The sequence below is a fragment of the Bubalus kerabau genome, chromosome 3, assembly GCF_029407905.1.
Source record: "Bubalus kerabau isolate K-KA32 ecotype Philippines breed swamp buffalo chromosome 3, PCC_UOA_SB_1v2, whole genome shotgun sequence".
Taxonomy (NCBI): Eukaryota; Metazoa; Chordata; class Mammalia; order Artiodactyla; family Bovidae; genus Bubalus; species Bubalus kerabau.
Window position 1 is genome coordinate 81,633,636 of NC_073626.1, and position 26,392 is coordinate 81,660,027.

General features: G+C 42.0%; 1 protein-coding gene across 9 annotated transcripts in view; it reads left to right on the forward strand.

Moving 5' to 3' along the window:
- STK39 (serine/threonine kinase 39) overlaps positions 1-26,392 on the forward strand; it is a 320,485-nt gene that overhangs the window by 118,860 nt on the left and 175,233 nt on the right. For all 9 annotated transcript variants that reach the window (XM_055572347.1, XM_055572346.1, XM_055572348.1 and 6 more), the window contains 5 exons: positions 6,470-6,579; positions 6,837-6,938; positions 9,063-9,196; positions 17,884-17,932; positions 18,035-18,100. In XM_055572347.1, coding sequence (XP_055428322.1) covers positions 6,470-6,579; positions 6,837-6,938; positions 9,063-9,196; positions 17,884-17,932; positions 18,035-18,100 — 461 coding nt within the window. The remainder of the gene's footprint in view (positions 1-6,469; positions 6,580-6,836; positions 6,939-9,062; positions 9,197-17,883; positions 17,933-18,034; positions 18,101-26,392) is intronic.

Here is a 26,392-nt window from a genome sequence, read left to right on the forward strand (position 1 = left end):
AGTTCTAACTGTTGCTTCCTGACCTGCATACAAATTTCTCAAGAGGCAGATCAGGTGGTCTGGTATTCCCATCTCTTTCAGAATTTTCCACAGTTTATTGTGATCCACACAGTCGAAGTCTTTGGCATAGTCAATAAAGCAGAAATAGATGTTTTTCTGGAACTCTCTTGCTTTTTCCATGAGCCAGTGGATGTTGGCAATTTGATCTCTGGTTCCTCTGCCTTTTCTAAAACCAGCTTGAACATCAGGAAGTTCACGGTTCACATATTGCTGAAGCCTGGCTTGGAGAATGTTGAGCATTACTTTACTAGCGTGTGAGATGAGTGCAATTGTGCGGTAGTTTGAGCATTCTTTGGCATTGCCTTTCTTTGGGATTGGAATGAAAACTGATCTTTTCCAGTCCTGTGGCCCCTGCTGAGTTTTCCAAATTTGCTGGCATATTGAGTGCAGCACTTTCACAGCATCGTCTTTCAGGATTTGGAATAGCTCAACTGGAATTCCATCATCTCCACTAGCTTTGTTTGTAGTGATGCTTTCTAAGGCCCACTTGACTTCAGATATGGTTTATTTTACTTTTCCATTTTTTTTTTTTTAATATACTGAATTTGTGGTCAGTAACAGCAACGACAAGAGATTTTATTAATATATCAAGATTGTGATGTTTTGCTTTTTCTGAGAAAATGGGGGCATCTGCAACACCAGGGCCCTTTTCCTCTGTGACACCTTTCTTCTCCAGCTGAATAGTGGAGGCTTGATTTAGAAGACACTGACAGTGGGCTGCTGGGAAGGGCTGTGGGCTTCCTAATGCCCTCCTCCACTGAGATGGCTATCAAGTGCCTTTCATCACTGGGATCATGCTGTTGGTTTTCAGGACCCTCTCCCCTCTTTCTATTCCTGCCCGGGCTCCTGTTGGTGTTTGGGTTTTTGAGCCTTGCAGCTGTCAGACAGTTTTTCTTCTTGGCTCAACACTTGCGCTTTGCTCATTGCTGCTTTGTCTGGAATGTCATTTCCTTTTGGGCTCATTTGTCCAGATCTCAGACCCATCTCCAAGGCCCATTTTAAGATGGAGATTTGCACGACTGTTACGATCCTGGCTCCTCTGCTTTTACACAGACCGCAGAGCACAGCATTTGGTTCTACACATTGTTCTGTTTCCTGTCTTCTCCCTCCTTGATGGTAATATTCCTAAGGTCAGGAAGCTTAGCCTTCCTTTTTTTTTCCCTTTGCCTGAGTGGCGTGTGGGATCCTAGTTCCCCAAATGGGGCCCAGGGGTCGAACCTGCGTGCACTCTGCAGTGGAAGTGTGGGGTCTTAACCACTGGGCAGCCAGAGAAGTTCCAGCATCACCTTATATTTTATACCCACCACTGTAAAATCATTAATGCTTATCCCCTCAGCCCAGTTAAAAGGCAGAGAACAGTAGCTTATTGATCTACCTAAAAGACGCTTACTCCTTGGAAGGAAAGTTATGACCAACCTAGACAGCGTGTTAAGAAGCAGAGACATTACTTTGCCAACAAAGGTCCGTCTAGTCAAGGCTATGGTTTTTCCAGTGGTCATGTATGGATGTGAGAGTTGGACTGTGAAACAAGCTGAGTGCCGAAGAATTGATGCTTTTGAACTGTGGTGTTGGAGAAGACTTTTGAGAGTCCCTTGGACTGCAAGGAGGTCCAACCAGTCCATCCTAAAGGAGACCACTCCTGGGTGTTCATTGGAAGGAGTGATGCTAAAGCTGAAACCCCAGTACTTTGGCCACCTCATGTGAAGAGTTGACTTATTGGAAAAGACCCTGATGCTGGGAGGGATTGCAGGAGGAGAAGGGGACGACAGAGGATAAGATGGCTGGATGGCATCACCGACTTGATGGACATGAGTTTGAGTGAACTCTGGGAGGTGGTGATGGACAGGGAGGCCTGGCGTGCTACGATTCATGGGGTCACAAAGAGTCGGACTCGACTGAGCAACTGAACTGAACTAAACAATTATTTTACAGTATTTTTATCCATGGTAAAAAGAAATAGGGGAGTGTTGTAAATGTGAAAATAATGTAAAAACAGACATTACCAAGAAGCCTGAAAACAGAGATCCAGAAAGATTAAGTGCCTTGCTGGAGTCACACAGTTGGGGAATAGCTTAGTGTTTGGTCTAACCACTTATCTATCCTGTACCTGGTCCCTTAGAGCTGGGCTATTTCCTGACAGCTCTGCCACTTTCTAGATCAGGTAGTGGCACCCCAGAACCTTGCAGATCCTCCCCAGGGCTCAGCAGCATTCACGTATCAAAACACGACAATTCCCAAAGTCACTAAAATTGTACATCACAAATTAGGCAAAGGTGATGCATGCATATTAAACTAACCACACCTAAACAGAGCAGCTGTGGAAAAGCCCCATGGCACCAAAAGCTAGGATGCTAAAGATGGTTCTGTCATTAATGAGGACCAGCAGAGTGTCCTCTGCTGATAGTCCTGCCCTTAGTGGAGGGAACATTGTGTCAAGATGATGATGCAGAGGCAAAGGCATCATCCAAGCGCAAAGGCTGCACTGCTGAGCGTAAGGATGGTGGTGGGTTCAGGCAATTAAAAGTAGGTAGTTTAGAAGGGCTGGGCTCAAGGATGGACTTCCCAGGTGGTGCCAGTGGTAAAGAACCCACCTGCCAATCCAGGTAGACTTAAGACTTAGCTTTGATCTCTGGTTCGAGAAGACCCAATGGAGGAGGGTACAGCAACCCACTCCAGTATTCTTGCCTGGAGAATCCCATGGATAGGGGAGCCTGGTGGGCTATGGTCATGGGGTCGCACAGAGTGGGACATGACTGAAGTGATTTAGCAAGCCTGCACAGGCTCAAGGTCGTAATTTGGGAGTAGTGATAGATGAGGTGGGAGAGGAAAGGACAGTCAGAGTTAACGTGTTGTGCTGAGGGATTCTAACTTGATCCTGGGAGAGCAGGGAGCCTTTAAGACTTTTAAGGAGACTTCAGGCCTGAGACATAGAAGGGCCTGGTTGCTGGAGGCTGGATCTGGGGAAAGCAGGCCACTGGTGAATTAGAAGGTAGCCACAGGAATCTTGGCTTAAACCAAAGCAAGAGCAGTGGGGAAGGAGAGAAATGGATGGATTCAAAAGGCATGAGAGCCTTTCGTTACCAGGATGACAGCATTCTTTCTGGTTTGAGATGCAGTTATTCCTGGAGGCTGGTGAACTTTATGTGTAGCCTGTGATTCCACGTTGCCAGAGAAATGTTCATGGTTTCTGACCCATGTGTATCTGACTCCACTCCCTTGAGCTGTCTAGCGGTCTCTCCGCAGTCAAGGGCCCTCTTCACTGTTAGTGCTCCATCCCCTCCTTCCACTTGTCTCCTGTGAGCTGTCTACACAGAGTATACCTGCCTTCCTGTTTACACTAGCACAGTGTATACTTCAGTCCAAAAGTTCTCCTTCTCAGTACATATGAATCTTTTTCTATATACATTGGCCATGCTGCTGCTAAATCACTTCAGTCGTGTCCGACTCTGTGCGACCCCATAGACGGCAGCCCACCAGGCTCCCCCGTCCCTGGGATTCTCCAGGCAAGAACACTGGAGTGGGTTGCCATTTCCTTCTCCAATGCATGAAAGTGAAAAGTGAAAGTGAAGTCACTCAGTCGTGTCTGACTCTTAGCGACCCCATGGACTGCAGCCCACCAGGCTCCTCCGTCCATGGGATTTTCCAGGCAAGAGTACTGGAGTGGGGTGCCATTGCCTTCTCCTACACTGGCCATATTTAGGATCAAATTGTACCTTTATTCTGTAGTCATAGGGTGAGCAGATGTTAGGATTGGTGTTTTCTGCTTGCGGAATTCTTCTGAGCTTTTAAGACGTTTAATGATCTCTCTATAACTTATAAGGGAGTGTTCTAAATGGAGGCTGTGAGTTCATATGTGAATCAGAAAAATACATTGAAGAGGTTTTGTCAGTAATGAATTACAACTATACATCTCTGTCAGCTATTTTTGGAGCTTTAAAAAGATCTAATCAGATGGTATTTTTAAGGAATTAAAAAATTAATATTAATAATGGATTTTTATCTAGATTATATCTTTTGGGAAAATATATGTTTATTTGGGTGTAGAGTTGCTTCAGCATCATGGAAAAGAATTTATTTTTCCTTAAAGCAACTTCTACCCATATTCTTATTTACAGATGGTATGTATTTATTTAATATTATCATATTTCAAAATTAGTTTAATAAAAATGGAATGTTGGATTCACTTTTAAACTACTTTTCAGAAATACAGGTGAAGTTGAAATTTATATTTTTTAAAGCCTTATCTCATATTATCTCTTCCTCTAGCCAATATGGTAGATGCTTACAAATGAATAACTCCATCTAGCTCTTCTGTAAGAGAATTAATGTTATCTCCTGCTACTTGCAAGAGATTGGTTCAGTGGTTTTAGAGGTTTCTTTTCACAAAGTTTGATTTTTTTTTTTTCAGACTGTAATGTAAGAGTTAAAATAGAGTTTGGCACATGTGTGCAAAGTAAAGTATATGACATTTTCAAAATATACTTTTGCTTACTATTAACATGAAAGTAGCAGTTGGAATAAAGACTCCCTTTGTCAATTTTTGTCCTTTTACTTGAAGTTGTAATCCTGTTGGGAGTGGAGTACATTTAAATGTAAATAAAATGAAACAGTCAACAGATTTCAACTCAGAGAACTGGTTCCAGTGTTATTGCGTGACTCAATAATGTAGATCTAACACAAATGCCAGTATTTGACCTTGGTTTGTACTTGATGCTGTTCTTTGGTAATTGCCGTCATCCTGGCAGTCACTAGAGGGCCCAGCTATGGAGAGTTATGTGAGAGCAGTTTGAAGGGGCTCACACTGTGTAATCTGCTACAGTGTTTTGAAGTATTGACCCCCCCCCATTTTTATTACTATTTGTTGTTCAGTCACTAAGTCTTGTCCGACTCTTTGTGACCCCCATGAACTGCAGCACACCGGGCTTCCCTGTCCTTCACTTTTTCCTGGAGTTCGCTCAAATTCGAGTCCATTGAGTGGGTAACTTATTACTATTTACCTGTCCTTGAATTGGCTCTTACTGATAGGTCTGCAGTAGCTCCAGATAGTGGATCCTTTAGCTTATTAACTAATTTTAACCATTAGTAAAAATCTAAGCACAAATTCATGAATTAATAATCATTGGGTGTTCCGTTTCTATGAGCTTCTCAGATGCTGCAGTGGTAAAGAATCCACCTGCCAATTCAGGAGAGGCAAGAGATGTGGGTACTGCTGATTTTAAGATCAAGTCCATGTTAGCATCATGACCTAGAAAAAGCTTACTAGCAGCGAATCACTTAAGTTCTCTCCACTTAGAAAATACAATATGTGTAGGAATAATACAGGCTTCCCTGGCGGCTCAGACGGTAAAGAATCTGCCTGCAGTGTGGGAGACCCAGGTTTGATCCCTGGATCAGGAGGATCCCCTGGAGAAGGAAGTGGCAACTCACTCCAGTATTCTTGCTTGGGAAATCCCATGGACAGACAGGTAGGCTGCAGTCAATGGGGTCACAAAGAGTTGGACACAACTGAGCAACTAAGCACAACAATACAACATTCTCTCTCTACTTTTACATATAAAACCATTTTTGTATAAATGCAGACACATATACAATATGCTTAATTAATTTATTGCCTCACGAGAAGAACTTCCAGTATATGATGGATATCAAGAAGAGTATTATTTCATTCTACAGACCTTTCTGTCTATACCTATAAAAATTATCCAGAAAGCACACATTGGGAAAAAAACAATCTTCGCTGACTGGGCTTTTCGTTTGTGTTGATGGCTCCATGTAGACAAACCTGGGCATGTTGGCTTTATGTATCTGGGTTTGTGGATTTGCCATTATGTTTTTGGCTAGAATGTTACAGAGCACTGTTCAAGCAAGGGCATGGGAATGTGGAAGTTGGATATTATTCATCCTTTATTTCAAAAAATAAATCCATTCCCCAAACATTGATGATGTATAATTAAAGAGGCTAGAAAATAATCATAATAAAAGAAGAACATAAAAAGAAACACATACTAGTTTTTCTGTCTTCAGTGTTATAAATGATCTTCTAAAATGAATCATAGCTAAAAGCTAAGATCCTTTTTCTAAAAGCTAAGATCCCTTATAGTTAGTTTAGGGCTTTGGGAAGGTGTTTATATTTTTACTGTAAACTTTTATGTTTGGTTAAGACTTGTGATGACTTTCTGGTAGAAAATATGACTTGATATGCTGAGCTTTTGGACTGGGCTTGCTGACCTGTGATAAGGGCTTACTCTGAAGTGTAGGGGGCGGCAAGTGGCAGGAGTGCTGTGGTGTGTGGCTGAGACAACTCCATCACCATTGTGAGGCCCGCCAGGAATAGAGATGTTCATAGACTCAAAATTTGTAAGCCATAATGTCTAATATAAAATAAGGGTGATATTTTTTTCCCTTTCAGATTTTGGGGTAAGTGCTTTCTTAGCAACAGGGGGTGATGTTACCCGGAATAAAGTAAGAAAAACATTCGTTGGCACCCCGTGTTGGATGGCTCCTGAAGTCATGGAACAGGTAAAAAAAAAAACAAATGTCTTGATTGACACAGTAGAGTTGTACATATCATTAATACACTAACATTTCATTCAAATCAGTCGTTTTATTAGAATGCATCATGTAAGGTTTAATTCCCGATTGCTCAGCCTCGGCAAAGTAATATCAAAGTTGAGCACACAGAGCCGTGGACTTCTGACATAATATTGAGCCCCCCGCCCCCATCATGTGTAACATGCCTGCCACGTAATTGTGTTTTTTCCTGCTTCCTTTCTTAGGTGAGAGGCTATGACTTCAAGGCTGACATGTGGAGTTTTGGAATAACTGCCATTGAACTAGCCACAGGAGCAGCGCCTTATCACAAGTATCCTCCTATGAAAGTAATTACTCTCGGAAATAATATGTCGGGTTTGAAGGATGATTTAACAGAATCCATTCGCTAATTCTCTTTAACATAGTCATTTTTTCTGCGGCCCAAAGAGAATTAATAGAGGGATGCAGCTGAGTTAAATGCTGTCTGATGTTCTCAGTGGACAGAGTGGAACAAAAGCAGCCTGGTCCCCAGCCCTGAAGCCTGCTTTACATTCATAGCACACAGGAACGTGGTCAGATCGGCCGGTGGAGGCTGAGAGCTGGGACAAATGCTGGCCGTTACTCTCTCTATGGTGGAATACCCCAGACTCCCCAAGAAAAACCTAAAAATAGATTATAGTGATATCATCTTTACAGAGGATTTCCAGATTTTCAGGCCTTTTTTTTTTCTTTTCCATGATCTATAACATTTCACTCTTGTTCTCATAGTGTCCTGTTGGTAATTCATCTGAAGTAAGGGAGCCCAGTGTTTTTAGGATCTAACATACATTTGGATACTATTTTTAGATTTTTTTTGTTATTCTTTTAACTGGCCCACATCATCATTTCTGTTAGTTTTGAGGCGGTGGTTTCAGGACTGTTTTATCCAACTGGATTTTGTTTTGAGGCCGAAATAGCTTGAGTGGAAATTATGAAGGTATTTTACAGAGAATATGGTGTATGTTTGTTTCAACTTTTTTCTAGGATTTTATTGGAAAAGCTTAGGAGGATTAGAAAAAAAAACAAAACAGGATTTAAAAAGTTAAATAATCTTACTGATTAAAAAGTTAATAACATTCTTGTTGGAGATAATGTTGAAGTACAAATAAATAAATAAAACAGCCATCCATAATCTCATCAACCACAGATAACCCCTATTAAAATTGTAGCATAGTTCATTACATTGTTTTCTCTATATTTAATATACATATTTTTAATGTAGATAAGAGTCAGGCATGTACACACCTGATTTTGTTAGCTGAAAATTTAAAATTGAGATGTAAACAATGGAAGTGACCTTTCAGAGAAAAACTACTGAAATAACTCTGAGGACTTTCCTTCTATCTGGTTTTTCTCTATTATTTTTTCTTAGGTCTTTTTTTTTTTTTTCCCCTTACTTTTTAGTGTTTTCCACTTGAATCCATCACATTGCTAATCCCAGCCTGAAATCCTGTAGGACACTTCAGATCTGACAGATTTCCCACTTTTCTTTGGGTTGCTATTATCCTCTACAAACAATAAACTGTCACTTTAATCCTTCATCTTTTCCCACATCTGAAAGCACTTGAAAAGAGTCTTGGCTATACAGCATTTGCATAAATTAAGGCTGAATAATGCATTAATGAGTTTTTTTTTTCATTTTATAGATCAATAGTTTGCTACAAAGTCTACTCTTTTTTTTTTTAAGCGAATAATTTTGACGTTAGTGTGAAAGAATGGAATTTTTTTACCTTTCTGATGTGAAAACTGTATTTTCATTTAGTTTTGTCCCTTTCCAGAAGCAGCATGGCCTTTTGTCCTGGTTATGGGTTTTAGCAACTCTGTTGTATCTTGGCTATCTTTCAGTGTCTCTGTTTTGCCAAGCCGTTAAGCATTTCTGTAGGTTTTTTCATTAAGAAAAAGAAGGAAATCGTGTGTCACCTCCTGGGATGTTGTGGATTTGTTTCTAAGGCTGGTAATGTGTTACAGAAGCCTTGAGCACGGACAGTTCCTTACTTAGGAACGACCTGTAAACATGAGCATTCCCTGCTGCTCTGGGCCTCTCTCCCCCTCCACCGCCCCCTTTCCCAGACAGAACCCCTGTCTGCACTAAGCTGGAGCTGGAGCTGTGAGGCTACGTGCTCCCGCAGGCTGTGTGAGAACCAGTTCCCAGGAAGCTCTGCCCCGGCCCCTTCGGGAGATCACATTAACACATAGAGCAGATTTTGTAAGTTCTGTCAATGGAATAAGAAAAAAGGTTAAAGGGCACGTGAACAGCTTTGCAGAGGGAACTGAATACTTTGAATATACGTTTCCTAGAAAATGAAAATCATGGGGAAGCACTTAATGTGTACCTACTGGAGGAGGGTCTTTGAGACTTTGATGAAGAAAACTCATTTGTAGCAAGCAATGCCTGTCCTGAGATCATGTCTTCCCATTTGTTTCTGCTGCAGGTATTGATGTTGACTTTGCAAAATGATCCACCCACTTTGGAAACGGGAGTAGAGGATAAGGAGATGATGAAAAAGTATGGCAAGTCCTTCAGAAAGTTACTTTCACTGTGTCTTCAGAAGGATCCCTCCAAAAGGTATGTCAAACGGAGTGACAAGTGAGTGGCCATGTCTGGGTGGAGTCCTGACGAAGCATGGTTTGTGGATGGGGAAAAGGCTGTGCTTGGACGGGACTTCTAGTTCAAGGAGATCCAGCTCTGGTCCCCAAATTTCCATCCAGCCTGTTAGTAGAAGCTTGGATCTGAAAGGGACAGAAGTGAGCGAGGACCAGGGAGAGACAGAGGGAAATTTTCAGTGTTAATAAGATTGGCTGTTCTTGTTAGGTGTGGGCTCTGTCAGCAAAGGAAATGAAGTAAAACAGAAATCAGAAGCAGTTGGCAGCGGCACATTCAGAAGCTGAGTTAATATTCTGCACTGTGTAGGTTGAGCTGACCTCTCAGGATTTGAATATCCTGCCAGCTCCAGTCTAAACCAGGCAGAGCTATTGAATTTTGCATGAGCTTCCTTTGAGTTGCAGAACAAGTTGTTTGTGCTGTTTTAAAAGATTATCAGTAAAGAAGATTAACATTTTTACATTCAAAAGATTAATCATATAAACAGAAGCAAATGGTTTTAAATTAACTTTAGTATTTCCTCTTTAGTCTTGGGACTAAATACCCTGCACTGTGGTATGTCTGTTTTCTGAGTTTGTCTCTTCCTTCTCCCTTTCTGTGATTTTGAAATATCCTGAGTAGTGAAGAGTAGAGCCCAGTGTCCTTTGTCACTTAGAGAAGGTTCATGACAGGAAGGGAGCACACTCCTTCGCTGAATAGCCTCCCTTTGTGGTGCTTGGCTGTGTGCAGCTTTGTCTTCACACACCGTTAAATGGATTACACACCTGTGGAGGCTGCTGAGAAGTTTCTGGCTACCCTCATCCATCCGGCACTCTGATTTGATACTCATATTCCAAAATGTGGAAACTGGCTTCTCTTCTGGAACTTTCTTTTTCAGGGCAGGATGTGCTTTTCGAAGGATTCCTTCATTTTTAAGTTCTTGGTGAAACTTGAGCCTTTGCTTTTACACAGTGATCTACTGTTTGAGTTGGCTACCCTTCTCTAGAATAAACACACTTTGCATTATGTTACCTGTTCTTTGTAGTGACTTCTTTTACGTTCACTGAATTTGCCTTGAAAGAAGAAAAGGAAAGTGAAAGTTGCTCAGTCGTATCCGACTCTTTGTGACCTCATGGATTACTCAGTCCATGGAATTCTCTAGACAAGACTAATGGAGTGGGTAGCCTTTCCCTTCTCCAGGGGATCTTCCCATCCCTGGGATCGAACCCAGGTCTTCTGCACTGCAGGCAAATTTTTTACCAGCTGAGCCACAAGGGAAGCCCAAGAATACTGGAGTGGATCTCTATCCCTTCTCTAGCAGATCTTCCCAACCCAGGAATCAAACTGGGGTCTCCTGCATTGCAGGTGGCTTCTTTACCAACCGAACTACCAGGGAAGCCCTTGAACTTGCCTTGAAACTTCTCTATTCAGTCACCTTTCTCATGAAGCCAGGTTCAAAGACTCTGCTGTTAAGCATCTTGAAATCATTTATTGTAACAGGGATGCAAAACTTGCTTACTTTCCTCTTGTATTTGGTGTCATCTGCAAATGTAAGTTTTATCTGCAAACGTAAGTTTTTGGCAAGGAAAACAGAACTTGATCCTCCAAACCCAGTGAGAGAAGAACTTGTCCTCCCCTTTAGCACTCGATTGTAACTGATGATCTTTGTGATTCTTAGCTGAGACCCCACCTAGTGGTAGTGATAGGTAATCACAGTTCCAGCTATGTTGATAAAAGATTCTGGAGGGTAGAATTGTTGGGCTTCCCAGATGGCTCAGTGGTAAAGAATCCTCATTCCAATGCAGAAGACACGTGTTTGATCTCTGGGTCAGGAGGATCCTCTGGAGGAAGAAATTTGGCAATTCACTCCAGTATTTTTGCCTCGATAGTCTCATGGACAGAGGAGCCTGGCAGGCTACAGTCCATGGAGTCACAGAAAGTCAGACGCAACTGAGCGACTGAACATACACACAATTGTTAGTGTACTTACTGATATGAAAATATATCCCTTTAGGAGACTCATAATTTTGTCAAAATAGACCATCATACTTTATCTTTAACATTCCATCTATTTTTCTCAATAATCTTGAAAGTGTTTCCAGGTTTAATTTGTTATATGAACTCAAATGTCAGGTTCCCATCACCCCACTAAACAATAACAACAAAACTGTTAGAAAAGACATGTAGAGCAGATATTCAAAACGTCTTTCCCTCAAAGTACTCTCTTAGTAACGATATTGATTTACAAAGTATGAATAGTTTAAGGACTTTTTAAAAGGTTTTTTTCTTCATGACACGATCTTCTCACTGTTGTACGACTGTCCTCTATAACAGAGTATTAGTGGTGCATAAACTTCCCAGGTATTTCATTCTTGTAATGAAAATAACACAGTGTAGGAAGTTTGGGTAAAAATGATTTGGGAGATGTGAGGGTAGAAAAAAACAGTATTAGGATGCAGTAAAAATATGTATTCATGACTGAATTAGTAAGTAAACATTTAATTGTTGTGCGAGTCTGAAAGTGTGAATATTTCCTGTTTTCTCTGCCTTTGCTTATATTGTCCAAATATTTTTCCTCTTCTCCTCTCCCCTTTCCACCTGTCTTTCACCGCTTAGTTCAAAGGCCCCATATTCTCAAAGTTAGGTACATTTGGGTGAGAGTCCTAGCCCTTCTTCCTCATCATCTGTATGCCTCAGTTTCCTTGTCTGTAAAATGGGCTTAATAACATCAGGTCATAGTGTTGCTATGGGGATGGAACAAGATAATGCATTTAAAGCAGAGAACATAGTGCCTGAGTATTTCTAAGTATTCATGAAATTGGGATTGCTATTTTCTTTCTTTCTTCATTATTTACCTGTCTTTTCCTGATCAGCGGAGTCATTGCAACTTCTGGTTTCCTACAGTATTTGAAGATATGTCTCTTGTAGCACTTACTGCACTAGGTAGATTAATTGACTTACATATCCAGTTTCCTCATGAGTTCCTTAGGTTTTTAGAAGGAGAGTCTATGTCTCTCGTCTTTCTGTCTCTCTGTCTTTCTGTCCACAGTGACTGGTCTGCATTACATACTCAGTGGTGTTTCTTGAACACCGGCAAGCAATGGGGAGCTTGCAGTTTGGGGATGATTTAGACTCATTGAAAAGAATTTCAGAGCCAAACCAGATTGTAGTGGGTTGAGAGAGGGGTGAAGGCAGGAGTTTTGATCCTTATATTTATTTCTGTTGCCAGCATATAGATCCTCTGCTTGTAGTCTAAAAGCAGTTAACTGGTACCAACACCTTGGTTTTACTGAGTGCCTTTTTTTTAGCAATGAGTGAAAACATATCACTGGGTAACAGTGACCAGGACGGAATCATTGCAGTGTGAGAGCCCTCAGGCTAGCTGAGAAGGAGCTGTGCTTTCTGTCAACCTCAAGAACTCTTGGAACTTCCCATTGCCTGAGAGCTGGGTGTCAGAGTTCTTTGCCTCATCCAAGTCTGTGCCCTGCATTTGCATAGACAAAGATTTGCTTGTATTTGCATATAGCAGAACATTTTGCTATTCTTAAAAAAATCCTTTCTCTTAGAGGCTACATATTTTATATGGATGGCAACTATAAAAATAACTAGCATTTTTTGGGCACATTTTTCCATCCACAAAGGAGTGGATGTTGCATAGATGAATCCATTGGAAGCAAATAAAACTTAAATATTTCTTTGGGAGTGGGGGCAGGGTGAGAAATAGAGCTCTGCCAGAGGTGAATGTATTGTTAGAAGTTAAAATACAAATTTTCAGAACTATTTAAACTGTATCATATTCATCCTGAATCCTTTGAACATTATTTTAAGTCTTGGTGGACTTTGGCTTATCTGCATGTATTTGAATCCTTTAAGGGATTTTCTTCTGAGAATGTTGGTGCTTGCAGACTCCTTCCGCATTGTTTTTAAGGATTTAAAATTGAATCATTATTCAAAGCCTGGGACATCATTACAGTTGCTGGTATAGCATTTTAGCATTTCTTGTAATATGCTGTTTGCTTGTAATATTGTATTGCTTGATAATTGTTCGTGGCCTTGTAAGACATATCAATGCTTGCAGAATTCTTTCTACTGTAGTACTCAGCTAAGAGGCAGGCAGCATGGATGGTTCCTGCATTAACCCTGCACTGGTGATCTCCATGGGCTTCCCAGGTGGCTCAGCGGTCAAGAAGCCACCTGCCATTATAGGAGATGTGGGTTTGATCCCTGGATTGGGAAGATCCCCTGGAGAACGAAATGGCAGCCCACTCCAGTATTCTTGCCTGGGAAATCCAATGGATAGAGGAGCCTGGCAGGCTGCAGTCCATGGGGTCGCAAAGAGGTGGACACGACTGAGCACGCACACATAGTAATCTCTATAACGTGAGCCCAAAACATGTACAACCCTAAAATCAGATGGGCAATGTGCATCTTGATTTTTCTCATACCTTCTCCTACTTTCTTCCCTTCCTCATTTTCATCATTCCTCCTACTTTTCCAAACTTTTTATGGAGGCAGTTTGACATATGTAGAATTCAACTCCAAAGGGATCTGCTATTTAGCTCTTCTCTTTTATAGAGTCGAGGTTACCTATTATTTAAATATTAATCCTGTTAAAAAAGGAGTGTGGCTTTTTAAACGACTTCTCATTTCTCATGTCACTGTGTTTCTGTGTCTGTTAATGAAGCTAAGAGTAGAGTTCAGAGAACAGAGTTTTCTCTTCAGCATGCTTTTCCCCTTGACCGTCTTGATGACCACAGAAATGACCTTGCTGGGGAAGGAAACACAGTCCCAGGCCTGTATCTCTGGGTTGTTGTTGTTGTTCAGTCACTCAGTCATGTCCAGTGCTTTGCAGCCCTGTGTTGTAGGCTCCTCTGTCCTCCACTTCTCCTGGAGTTTGCTCTGATTCCTGTCCTTTGAGTTGGTGACGCCATCTAATCATCTCATCCTCTGCAGCCCCCTTCTGCTTTTGCCTTCCTTCATCTCCAGGGGTATATTTGGCATTTCCCAGCCTTCTCTTTACATGGGTCCTACACTTGACCTTGGTAAGCTAAAACGAAGAGGTGGAGGTTTAGGGGAGAAAGAAAGGAAGGCATTTGTGACTTTGCTCCTCAGTGCCTCCATCGCATGCAGATACACCTCTTTCCTTTTGTTTCTTGTTAGCCTGAGTCTTGTCTTCATTACATCATTCTCCTGTTCTCTACTGTATTGAATAGATGCTTAGAATTTGGTGCTAACTCTAGTTCCAGAAGTTGTAGTTTGGTGCTCAGATGTCTAGTAACATCACTTTTACCCCGTATTTGATTCTGGCATGAAATTGAGCTATAGCAGTTTTGTGGTCTGTGTTAGGCTTTGGGGCTACAAAAAAATGAACACTGTGTGGTCCCTTCCTTGGAAGGGCTTATAACCTAGTGAGGTGGAGTCAGGGAGATATAGAAATAGATAATTGCAAAATGAGTGTGGGTGGATTGATGTGTGAGCAATGAATTCTACTTGTAGGAGCTGGGAGAAGTGTCTTTGAAGATGGATGCCATTTAAATGGGTTCTTGATGGATAAGCAAGGGTGTGCCAGTTGGTTACAAATAATTCTGAAGCACAGCAGTGTGCTTTGCCATGAAAGAGCAAGGCGTGGGTGAGACCATCACTGTGTTTGGAGGATAAGTTGGCGTGGGGCATGATGGGAAGTGAGGCTGGAGGGGTTGGGATCTCAGGCCACTAAAATCCTTTAGGAGGGATAAGAAAATGTTTTTGCTTAGAAGCCAGCTAGGGAGCAGTGTGGATGTTGGGTTAGAATGAGGAAGAGAGAAGTGGCAGAGAGACTAGCCGGGAGACTGTGTCAAAACAGTATTGACCAGAAAAAAAATGAAAGTGTTAAGTGGCTCAGTCGTGTTTGACTCTCTGTGACCCTAGGGACTGTAGCCTGCCAGGCTCCTCTGTCCATGGAGTTTTCCAGGCAAGAACACTGGAGTGGGTAGCCGTTCTCTTCTCCAGGGAATTTTCCCAACCCGGGGATCCAACCCAGGTCTCCCACATGGCAGACAGATTCTTTACCATCCGAGCCACCAGGGAAGCCCTTTGACTAGAGAGAGTGGAGGTTTTCAACCAAAAGAGTGGCCTTGAGTTCCTTCATCATCTTAATTTTCTTAGGTTTCTTTTATTTTCACTTTGAAAAATTAAATCTAGGTTATTTTGTACGTGTCTTGGTTTTTGAAATTTGGTTTCACAGCGTAAGTTGCCAAACATACCCAGTCCCTTGTGTAATGGTTCTGAATGTTCTCTCAGTAGCCGTCTCCTTCCCACAGACACAACCCATGTGTTCGGGTGTTCTGACCATCCTTTCCCCGCCTGACAGCATAGTCTCTTATCTGCCAGATTGTAAGCCGACGAGGGTGGTGTTTATGTCTGTCATCGTCATCAGAGTGTGCCTAGTATTAGCATGATACCTGACAAATAGCAGGTGTTCATTGCATACTTGCTGAGAGAGTGAAAGGATGAATTTGCAGTTGCTGGAAGCAAAAAACTCTACCAGTGATCTCTTAAAAGTAGTCTACGTTTAAAAAAAAAAAAAAAGCAACCAAAGTTAAATCACTTCAGTTATCCTTTTTAGTTCTAGTTGCCTGGTAAGCAAAGTACAGAAACAAGGTCCAAGGTAAAAATTCCTGAATTTGAATCAACTTGCCAAGGAATATGGAACACAGAATGTAAAGTGTGGCCCACCTGTCATGTAGACCTTTGTTTACTCAAAGAAATTAGCAATTAGAGGCTGCTGGTTGCATTGGCTATGGCCATTTGGGGTTCTTTATTAGGTACTTGTAACCAGTGTTCCACTTGAAATTGAGCAAAAGCACAGTAACAATTTAAAGAGAAAATGTCTTTGCACAGAAATGCAGTCTGTGGCCCCTGCAGACTGTCACAGTTTGTTCACCATCGCACTGAACAACGTTCCCTAATTCTTTTGTGTGCTGGGTCCCTGGAAACATTTTAGTGGGGCTTCCTGGTTCAGAGCACTGGTTTCCAGTCTCTTTAAGTGTGAGGACTCCCTGTAAACTTGGATTCCGTAGCACAGTAGTCTTAGGCACTTCAACAATCACTGCCTGAAAAGAGACCTAATGATACTCAGTCAGGCTTCCTTCCCCCCTCCCAGTTTTTTATTATGAAAAATTTAAAACATACAGAAAAGATGATAAAATACCAGTGTTTACATCTTTGTAAACACCTAGATTCAACAATTATTCACCTTTCTCATATCTGCTGTCCCTATTTATCTACATTTTATTGGCTGAACAGAAAATAAGGAACAAACTTATGACGTCAGCGTGCATTCCCTCCAAATAAAGACACATTCCTCCATCACCAAAATACTTTTCCACGCTTAAGTAAATGAACAGAAATTTCCTAAAATTGTCCGCTGCCTAGCACATTCACCCATCTCTGTTTCTCAATGTCTCTTGTAGCTTCTTCTCCTCTTAAAATTCAAAACTCAGGAGAGGGTCACACGTTGATTTTAGTTTTATGTTTAAATCTGTTTTCATCTAAAACAGTCCCCTCACGCCTCCCCTTTTCTTCTACGACACCAGCATTTTTAAGAGAGCAGCCCAGTTATCTTGCTGTCTGTCTGTCCTCTAGGTTTATGTGATTCTTTCTGCATGCCTGCAGGAACTGTTGATGAAGGAAGTGGTTCTTTGTGGAAGAGTGCCAGTTATTTAATGTAGAAGGAATGATAGAAGTAGAAAAATCAGTGTCCTGCCACCTCCAATGAAATAATTATTTAAGGCAAAGATGCTAAAACCAGCCGGTGAAAGATTCTCCAGGACAGGATATGCATATCATGGCAAAGTATTATCTAACAGAAAACTTGCTGGTTGCAGTGGGGCAGACTTACCTTGGAGAGATCTCGGGCCTGGGGACCAAGTGGTTCAACATAACATCTGTCCCGCTGAAATAACCTATCATCATGTGCCTCCCAGAACTGCAGTAATTACAATGTGCATCATCTATGAAGTGTTCTTCCCCCAAATACTTGTGTCAGCCTAGCCAGGCCTTTAGACCCAACTGTCAGTTTATGGGAAATACAGGACAGAGAAACAAGTGACACACGAGGAAACAATCAGACTGGTCTCGTAATGCTTTTAAGTGACTTTTCATTCTGTTAGTCACTGTCACATTTATGTTCCCTTGAAAAACAGTAGTCCAAGTACACTTTAGACAGGGTGACTCGGTGGGTGGGTAGAGCCTGTACGCATGCGTGCTCCCCTTGCAGCCACCGCCGCTCATGGAGAATCGAGAACACCGTGGACATAGTTTCCTTGATAGGGTCATACCGCCGCTTGTCCTGCTTCTGAATAATACAGGGATTTAGCTCACAGACGTGTCAGTCTGCCACCTTTAGAAACCCTGCCTTCACTTAGTGATGTGTGAGGATGGAGGATGGAAAGCTGATCATGCCCCGCATATTTAACTTACAGGAGTGTATGTGTTTTGCAGTTGAGGTGTTTGAAAAGAACTGGAAGATCGGCACCAGTTTATTTGGTGCCAGCTTACGATGAATTTAGTCTGTGGTTTGCTATTTCTGAAACTGGTCTTCCAGAAAGACTCGAGGATTAAGTTGTTTCATCAAGGCAGTGTCTTTATTGAGTGGTCATTGTTTCAACTCTAATTTATTATTGATCTTTCAGGCCCACAGCAGCAGAACTTTTAAAATGCAAATTCTTCCAGAAAGCCAAGGTAACATGCTTAAAAACCCAAGTAAATCTGCTATTTTTAAAATCACTATGAATTTCAGTGTATCATATTTGATGTCAAACCTTGGGAATATTTGTTTTGCAGAACAGAGAGTACCTGATTGAAAAGCTGCTTACAAGAACACCAGACATAGCCCAAAGAGCCAAAAAGGTAAGCGCCATGAGCACTCTGGCCCCAGTGGGAGCCTCTCCCCCACCCAGGGAAGTGGAGCCTGTAGAAGAATAAGAAAAAAGATTTCCACATAGTCAGGGTGTGTATTTAGAGATTACTGGGTTAGTGATTACTCAGATAACTGCATTTTGCCTTTTGGTTACCTCAGGCTGCAGCTATGTGTTTGGGTGTAGAAACAATGTGAAACTCAAAATGATTTCAATTTTCCATTTATTGGCTTTGCTTAAAGAAGTTTGGAGGGTAGGGGCTTGTGTTGAGACTAAAACACTGGAGAGGTAAAATATCTTTGAATATCTTTTTTGGGGGGTGGATTTTACCAAAGGTGAACAGTCATTTTTAATCAGCTTGAAATGACAAAACGAAAAACAAAACTTTCGTTTTTAATGGTTATTTTGAATATCTGAGTGACATAGTTTCTTTTCTCATAAAAGACCTTGATTTTTTCTGTAGTCTATGCTATGTTAACTAAATTATATTAATAATTACCTAAAAACTGGGTTTTAGATTTTTTTTTTTAAATGGTATGTATGTGTGAGTGTATTTATGTGTTGACCCAGAGTTTTTCTTGTTTGTAATGACAGATTTTGTTATGGTATGAAACTTAACAAAATTTAACCTCAGATTTGGTTTGGTTTAGTTTGATTTTAAAATTGTATTAGATATTTAAATTTAAAATATTGATGTAGGCACAGATTTAGAAAGGGGAAGGTTCTTTTTATTTCCTTTTTACAATTAATACTTACAGGGGAAGTTGACATGAATCTAAGTTGTCTGCTCTGTAAATAAAATTGGCCAAGAAATATATGCATGAGAGGTTGCATCTCAGGATACCTAAGTGTTAGTAACTTGGACTGTTAACATCTAGACACTGCTTTTTCTAAATCACTGGGTATGAAATACATTTAGCTGATGCTTTCAAATTGCTTTAAATATTAGATTTTAAAATAGACTTCAAGAAATGACCCATCTTGTGTGGGTATCTGAGCCCATCTCCTAGACCTGCAGAATTCTTTGGAATGAGCTGGTTCTTAGGCTGTGAGTTTGGGCAGGTGATGGGAGATCACTGGCCTGACTGTGGAGACGTGAGCCAGGGCTGGTCTCTGGGATGGCTCTGAAAATTTAGCGATATTCCATCAGAGTGACCAGAGAAGGCAATGGCAACCCACTCCAGTGCTCTTGCCTGGAAAATCCCATGGATGGAGGAGCCTAGTAGGCTGCAGTCCATGAGGTCACGGAGAGTCAGACACGACTGAGCAACTTCACTTTCACTTTTCACTTTCATGCACTGGAGAAGGAAATGGCAACCCACTCCAGTGTTCTTGCCTGGAGAATCCCAGGGATGGGGGAGCCTGGTGGGCTGCTGTCTATGGGGTCGCACAGAGTCAGACACGACTGATGTGACTTAGCAGCAGCAGAGTGAGACCTCCCAAGGGGCAGCATAGAGAAGCTAGAGCTTCAGTTTGAGGCAACAGAAAGTCGAGAGTACCCACCAGAGTGCGGGGACTCCATCCAGAAGGCTTAAGTAGGTGCCTAGAGTGTTTGCCTGGGGTGTCGGGGTCTAGCATGGGGTCCTTTGACCAGATAACTAGAATGTCAGCCACAGGTGAAGAAAGCTGTTAGAAAGACACTAACTTGTACAGTGTGTGCCCCCAGAGGCCTTTGCTTCGGTTTCCCTCTGATCTCATCCTGTAGCTACTCCCAGAGGGGCTTTCCCAAGCCTGCGTCCTGCCCAGGCCTCCCCCTCCCGCCTCCAGCTCGGCTCCTTGTGCAGCGTGTTTCCCCTCCCGGACCGCACCTGCCTATGTTTGGTGCTGCTCCCTGAGCCGCCTGACCTCAGGACCCTGGGCTGCTTTTTGTATCAGACGCCGCCTTCTTTGTCTTCTGAGTCCTCTCCATGTTTCCCTCTGCACCGTTTCTTGGAATGTTTCCTCCTGTTTTTAATTGAACATTTGCAGTAGATTTCTGTTAATAACTACTCTCCTACCCCCATTCCACCTTGGGTGCTAGTGCAAGATTAACTGTCTAAGCATGTCACTTAATTGCTCAAAAGTGGTTTCCAAAATTAAACAAAAGCAAATAAATGGGGGGAAACAAGTTGCCTATCAATAAAGTGCAAGCTCCTTAGCCTTAAGTTCATGGCACCATTTCAACTTACCGCCTTATACCATTGACCCCTCAACAGCACGCCAGCCCTCTGTGCAGTCACAAATCTGAGCATTAATTTATAGTTCGCCCTCAGTGTATATGGTTCCTCTGTACCTGCAGATTCACTGAATTGTGGATTGTGTTGTACTGTGGTGAACACTGAAAAAAATCCATATGTGAATGGACTTGCACATCAAACTCGTGTTGTTCAAGGGTCAACTCTATTGTACACCAAACTTAAAGCACCTCTAGTTCTTACTACATAACCCGTACTTTCCTTTGACACTCCATCAGCAAAGACTCTGTTCAGGCTGTCACTTCCCTTTTTTTAAAATTTAGATTACATATTGTTACATATTATTGTGCTGTGCATTCCAAATTTCATTTTGAATGTATCTTAAATAACAAAGAGCTCCTTTGGGGAGTGATTTTCCAACCATGTCTTCTGCCCTTTTGTTTGCTCCTTGATCTGAGACTTAAACCTCAGGGCTTGTCATTCATTCCTTCGAAAGGAAAATGGCCACACATTTCAAAGTCACACAGAGAAGAATGTGAGTTAGTTCTTTAAACATCATAATAGAAAAGAGAAGGGCCCCATAATGTTATTCTGGCTCTCCAGCTTCATTACGTTGGCTGTTTTCCTGTCATAATTCTCATTTTACAGTGTAAGTTGGTTCTCAACTACACGCCATTCCTTGCCCGTAGGTTCCATGGCAGGTATGCCAACCAGGACAGCATCCATCAGAATGCGTGTCTTGTTCATAGTAAGTGCCCACAAGTGTTTGTTGACTCAGTGAATGCATGCTTCAGTGGGCCAAGGAAAAGCCATTTGAAACTCGTTTGTCACTCTCTTGAACCTCTCAAATGCTTGGCATATACTTGTTCCTGGGCTTCCTGTTAATAATAAACCACCCTCCTTCTCTTGGGCTCATGATGTTGATAAGCATCCCTGCTGTTTCTCATTTGAAACCCCTCATGTAGGTGTGGCCACTAGGAAGTAAATACTATTTTAATCACCATGTGAATTGAAAACCCTTGTGGTAAGATGACTCTTTACATGTAGGTTCTTAAAGTGTTTAAGTAAATGTAATTTAAAATCGATACAGAGGATCTGCTAGTGCTCTCTGTGTTACTCTTTCTTGGACTTGTCTTGATTGGCATCTTCTCAGCGGTCTCCCTTCCTGTGTGCTGTGGTGCCCCTAGTTAACTGTACTCTAGTTTCTTGGTTGGGGATATGTTCCTCACAGGCTACTCTTTGTTAGTCCCTTGGTTTTTGTTTCCTCAGTTTGTTGTTTTTAAAACAGAAACAGTTCATTGATATACTAGTGTTTACATGACAACTGGGTGTGTTGACCAAGCTTTGGACATTTTGGGAACGAAGCTGTTTGAAATTCGTTGTCATAAACCATAATCTCTGCTGCTCCTCCCTTATGGTAATCCAAGTTAAGAGCTGTTTTTCAATACGTGTTTTTCTGTAACATGAACAACCCTCATATTTAAGAGAGAGAGGGACTGGTATTGTAGCTGCCCTTAGGACGGCCCATGGAGCCCATCAATGCAGTCTTTTGATGTGAGAGAAAGAGGCTTCTCATATTCATGATTGCCCCAAATGTGAAGCATTCGTTGAGAGCCACATAATTCCACGTGGGTAGGTGATCTTGTCTGCATCCAGAATGACTCCTTGGGAAAAGCACATTAAAAAATAGAGACAGACCAGTGTGTCTTCTCTGGTAATTTAGTGACATAAAATGATTTTGTTTTTTTGGATGTAAAAGTAACTTCAGAAATTAAGGATATTTGTTTTTGTTTTTTTCCCCTGGAGGTAGAGTATTTGGTCCATTCGTGGTTCTTTTGCTGAAAGGTAGTATTGTTCGGGAATCAGTTTTGTTTATTTATTTATGTCTGTGTTGGACCTTTGTTGCTGCCTGCGGGCTTTCTCTAGTTGCAGGGGCCTCTGGTTGCAGAGCATAGTCTCTAGGTGCGCGGGCTCAGTAGCTGTGGTGCATGGGCTCAGTTGCCTCGTAGCACGTGGAATCTTCCCAGGCCGGGGATCTAACCTGTGTCCCCTGCATTGGCAGGCAGATTCTTAACCACTGGACCACCAAGAAAGTGCTTAATTTTCTTTCACCTTGATTTTTCTGTCTATGAAATGGAAATTCTTTCTGACCTCAGGAATGTGGTGAAGGGTAATGAGAGATTTGGTGTTTCCAGACCATCAGTTCAGTTCAGTTCAGTTGCTCAGTCGTGTCCGACTCTTTGCGACCCCATGAATCGCAGCACGCCAGGCCTCCCTGCCCATCACCAACTCCCAGAGTTCACTCAGACTCACGTCCATCGAGTCAGTGATGCCATCCAGCCATCTCATCCTCTGTCGTCCCCTTCTCCTCCTGCCCCCGATCCCTCCCAGCATCAGAGTCTTTTCCAATGAATCAACTCTTCGCATGAGGTGGCCAAAGTACTGGAGTTTCAGCTTTAGCATCATTCCTTCCAAAGAAATCCCAGGCCTGATCTCCTTCAGAATGGACTGGTTGGATCTCCTTGCAGTCCAAGGGACTCTCAAGAGTCTTCTCCAACACCACAGTTCAAAAGCATCAATTCTTTGGCTCTCAGCCTTCTTCACAGTCCAACTCTCACATCCATACATGACCACAGGAAAACCATAGCCTTGACTAGACAGACCTTTGTTGGCAAAGTAATGTCTCTGCTTTTGAATATGCTATCTAGGTTGGTCATAACTTTCCTTCCAAGGAGTAAGCGTCTTTTAATTTCATGGCTGCAGTCACCATCTGTAGTAATTTTGGAGCCCAAAAAAATAAAGTCTGACACTTCCACTGTTTCCCCATCTATTTGCCATGAAGTGGTGGGACCGGATGCCATGATCTTCGTTTTCTGAATGTTGAGCTTTAAGCCAACTTTTTCACTGACCATAGGACACTGTAAATTCTAAATGAGAACATGCTAATAATGACCCAGGAGAACAGAGTAAGTGCAGCTGTATAACTTCTCAGCTTATTCCTTATCCTCGTGCATGAGAAGAAAAGGCTTTATTTTCTTCTCATGTGGCTTTTTTAGGAGCCTGTCTCCAGCTGTCTTTTGGTGTTTGAAAGCTTGACCAAGTATTGTTCCATCATTAACATTCCTGGAATCGCTGGGTGGAAAAGGTGTAAATCATTCTGTTAGAATCAGATGCAGATGCTTAGGACTCTGTGCACTTCCTGCAGGAGCATCTGAGTATCAGAGTTGGCTGATGTCTTTGTTTTATGTTTGTGAAATAAACCTTGGGTCCCCACACACACACACTCATATTCATACATTTGCTGTGGCTAAAGCTCACTCATGGCAGGACAGGGCACCCTGTCTAAATGCCAACTGCTTAGCTAAAAAGTATGTTGGCCAGAGAAGGGATGAAGTGGGGAAACAATACACAGTGTATCTTTTTAATATGGTTGTCTGTGTTTTCATGGGGAGTAGACTCACTGGAGGATTTATGGTTTGAATTTTCTTAATTATGAAATTGAGAAGTTAAAAATGGTTAGTGATTATCAGGAGGAAGGGGGTATTTTATCACTGCTACATTTGGGTGAAGCCCTTGTGAACTGAAAGAACTCGGATGGTGTTTGTGGGTTCCAGAATTTGTTATATCAGTCTCCAAGATTGGTTTTATATTAATGACCCAAGGCTGTTGGCTCCACGTGGTCCTTCTGTGTGTTCAGGAATCAGTAGGTAGGAATATTATAGTTCACATTTGAAACTTGACATGTATTGATAACTGGTACTGTTTTTACTTTTTATTTTGAAATAATTTCAGACTTACAAAAATGTTAGCAGAATAGTATAAACATTTCTCTATATTTTCTCTTATGCTTTCTTTTGGAACGTTTCAAAGCTATAGACATGATGCCCTTTATCTTTAAATATACTTCAGTGTGTCTCTTATGTCACAGTATGATTGTCAACATCAGGAGACGAACAGTGATGCAAAACTATTATTTAATTTTCAGATCTCATATAAATTCTGCCAATGATAGTTTGCCTGGTGTAGAACCCAATCCAGGATCATAGAGTTTGATCTCTCCTTTAGTCTTCTCTAATCTGGAATAGTCTTTCTTTTTCTTTTACAACTGTGAGACTTTTAAAGAGTACAGGACAGCTGTTTTGTAGTTTGGGTTTGTCTGGTAATTCTTCATGATTAGATGCAGTGTATGCATTTTTGATGGGACTATCTTGTAAGTGGTGCCATGTTCCTCTTGGCGTATCATATTACAAGGCACATGCTGTTGATTTAATCCTTTCCTGGTGATGTTATCACATGCTTAAGGAGTATCTGTCAGCTTCTTCTCTGTAAACACAATTAGCTTTTAGTAGGAAGGACGCATTAATATTACATTCCCTCTTTATATTAAACATTAAAAGGTAAAGTGAATGTATTTACTGTACTGGGTCGTTGGTCCTTTTTCGTGGAAACATTTCTGCTTTGGGGCATTATGGTTGTACATTCATAGGATATAAATGATAGGATTTCTCTATAATTCCCAGCAGCCTTGCACACAGTGAACATTTTGCTAGCCTGTGATGTTCAGATTGAGGTGAGCGGTGGCAGTGGTGCTGCTCCAGCCTCTGTACCAGGTCTGGGAGCGGAAGCATTTGAATCGGTGTCCTTTGTTGGCTGTGCTGCCTGATCTTTCAGATGGAGCCAAGGACACCCACATGGTGCTGCCCTGGGGGTGAGAGGATCTGCCCAGGGAGTCTGGTGCTGCGTTTGACTCACACTGGGCGCTCCATTCAACAGTGGCTGCTGTGGATATCATGTATTGATAAATAAGGAGAATAATTCTTGTGGTTACCGCAGACAGGCAATTTAGAAATATGCAGTGAAACAGGAAGCAAGGAAAGAGGCCTTAAGGCAGGTGGGGGAGGAGGGGTGACGTGGGTGGCTGTTGCCGTTGCTCTGGGTACAATGGAGTAGGAGCCCACGGAGGCCTGCCAAAAGAAGGAAAGAATGACCATCGTTATTTCATCGCCATTGTCCCAGTGTTCTCTACCTCATCAAGGCACTGGCAGTGGGTGCGGGCCAGGGCATCCCTCTCCACAGCAGTCCCCTCCACTGTGTGAAGTGGGGGACGTGTTTGTGAAGAGCCTAAGAACACTTGGAATTAAATACACATAGAGCTGCTATCCTTTCACACCTGTTAGATTGCTTTCAGATATGCTTCCTTATTTATTTGAAACAATTGTGCTCCAAGACAGGTAGGCAGGGCAGGTGTTATTATGTACTGCAGAGGAATGCATGAGAGCTGAAAAGATTTGCTTAAAGTCACATTGCTTAAAGAGGCAATTCTTATTTCTGCTTCGGTGCTCTTTCCACTGAATTGTACCTCAGAAGAAAGAAGAAGGAGAGGGAGAGGATAGGAAGGAGATACAGATAGAGAGGGTGGGCAGGATTAAACAGCACAAATAGGAAAGGCAGGGGCTTCCCTGGTGGCTCAGATGGTAAAGAATTTGTCTGCAGTGCAAGATCACTGGGTCGGAAAGATCCCCTGAAGAAGGGAATGTCCACCCACTCCAGTATTCTTGCCTGGAGAATTCCATGGACAGAGGAACTTGGTGGGCTACAGTGCATGGGGTCACAAAGAGTCAGACATAGCTGAGTGACCAACACTTCTCTCTGCTGTCAGGAAAAGCAGGCTGTCGGGGAGGCACAATTGTCATTCTCAGAGCCCACAGTCTGCTGTTTAATACACATGATGGTGGTGGAGGGGGAGCCCATGCCATTTGTGGGCGCAAGGAGAACCCTGTAAACTTCCTTGTAGGAATGTGGTGAGTTCGCCAGGGTTCTTCCAGATGCGGAGAGAATAATGTGATAAAAGGGCTTTGGGCATTCTAAAGGGAAGAGAAATGGCTAGTAGGAGTTTGGTAGCATTAGCAGTTGTTAACACCCACCAGAGGCTTGGTGTCTCATTCATAAAATGGGGAAGGTAATAACAACCCACCTCAGGCTTTTGAGGCTGAAATAAGGTAAGCATAGGAAGTGTATACCACAATAGTTGGCACAAAATAGTAAATGACTCTATAAATCTAGTTATTATCATAATCATGGTACATTTTATTATTTTTATAATCACATAT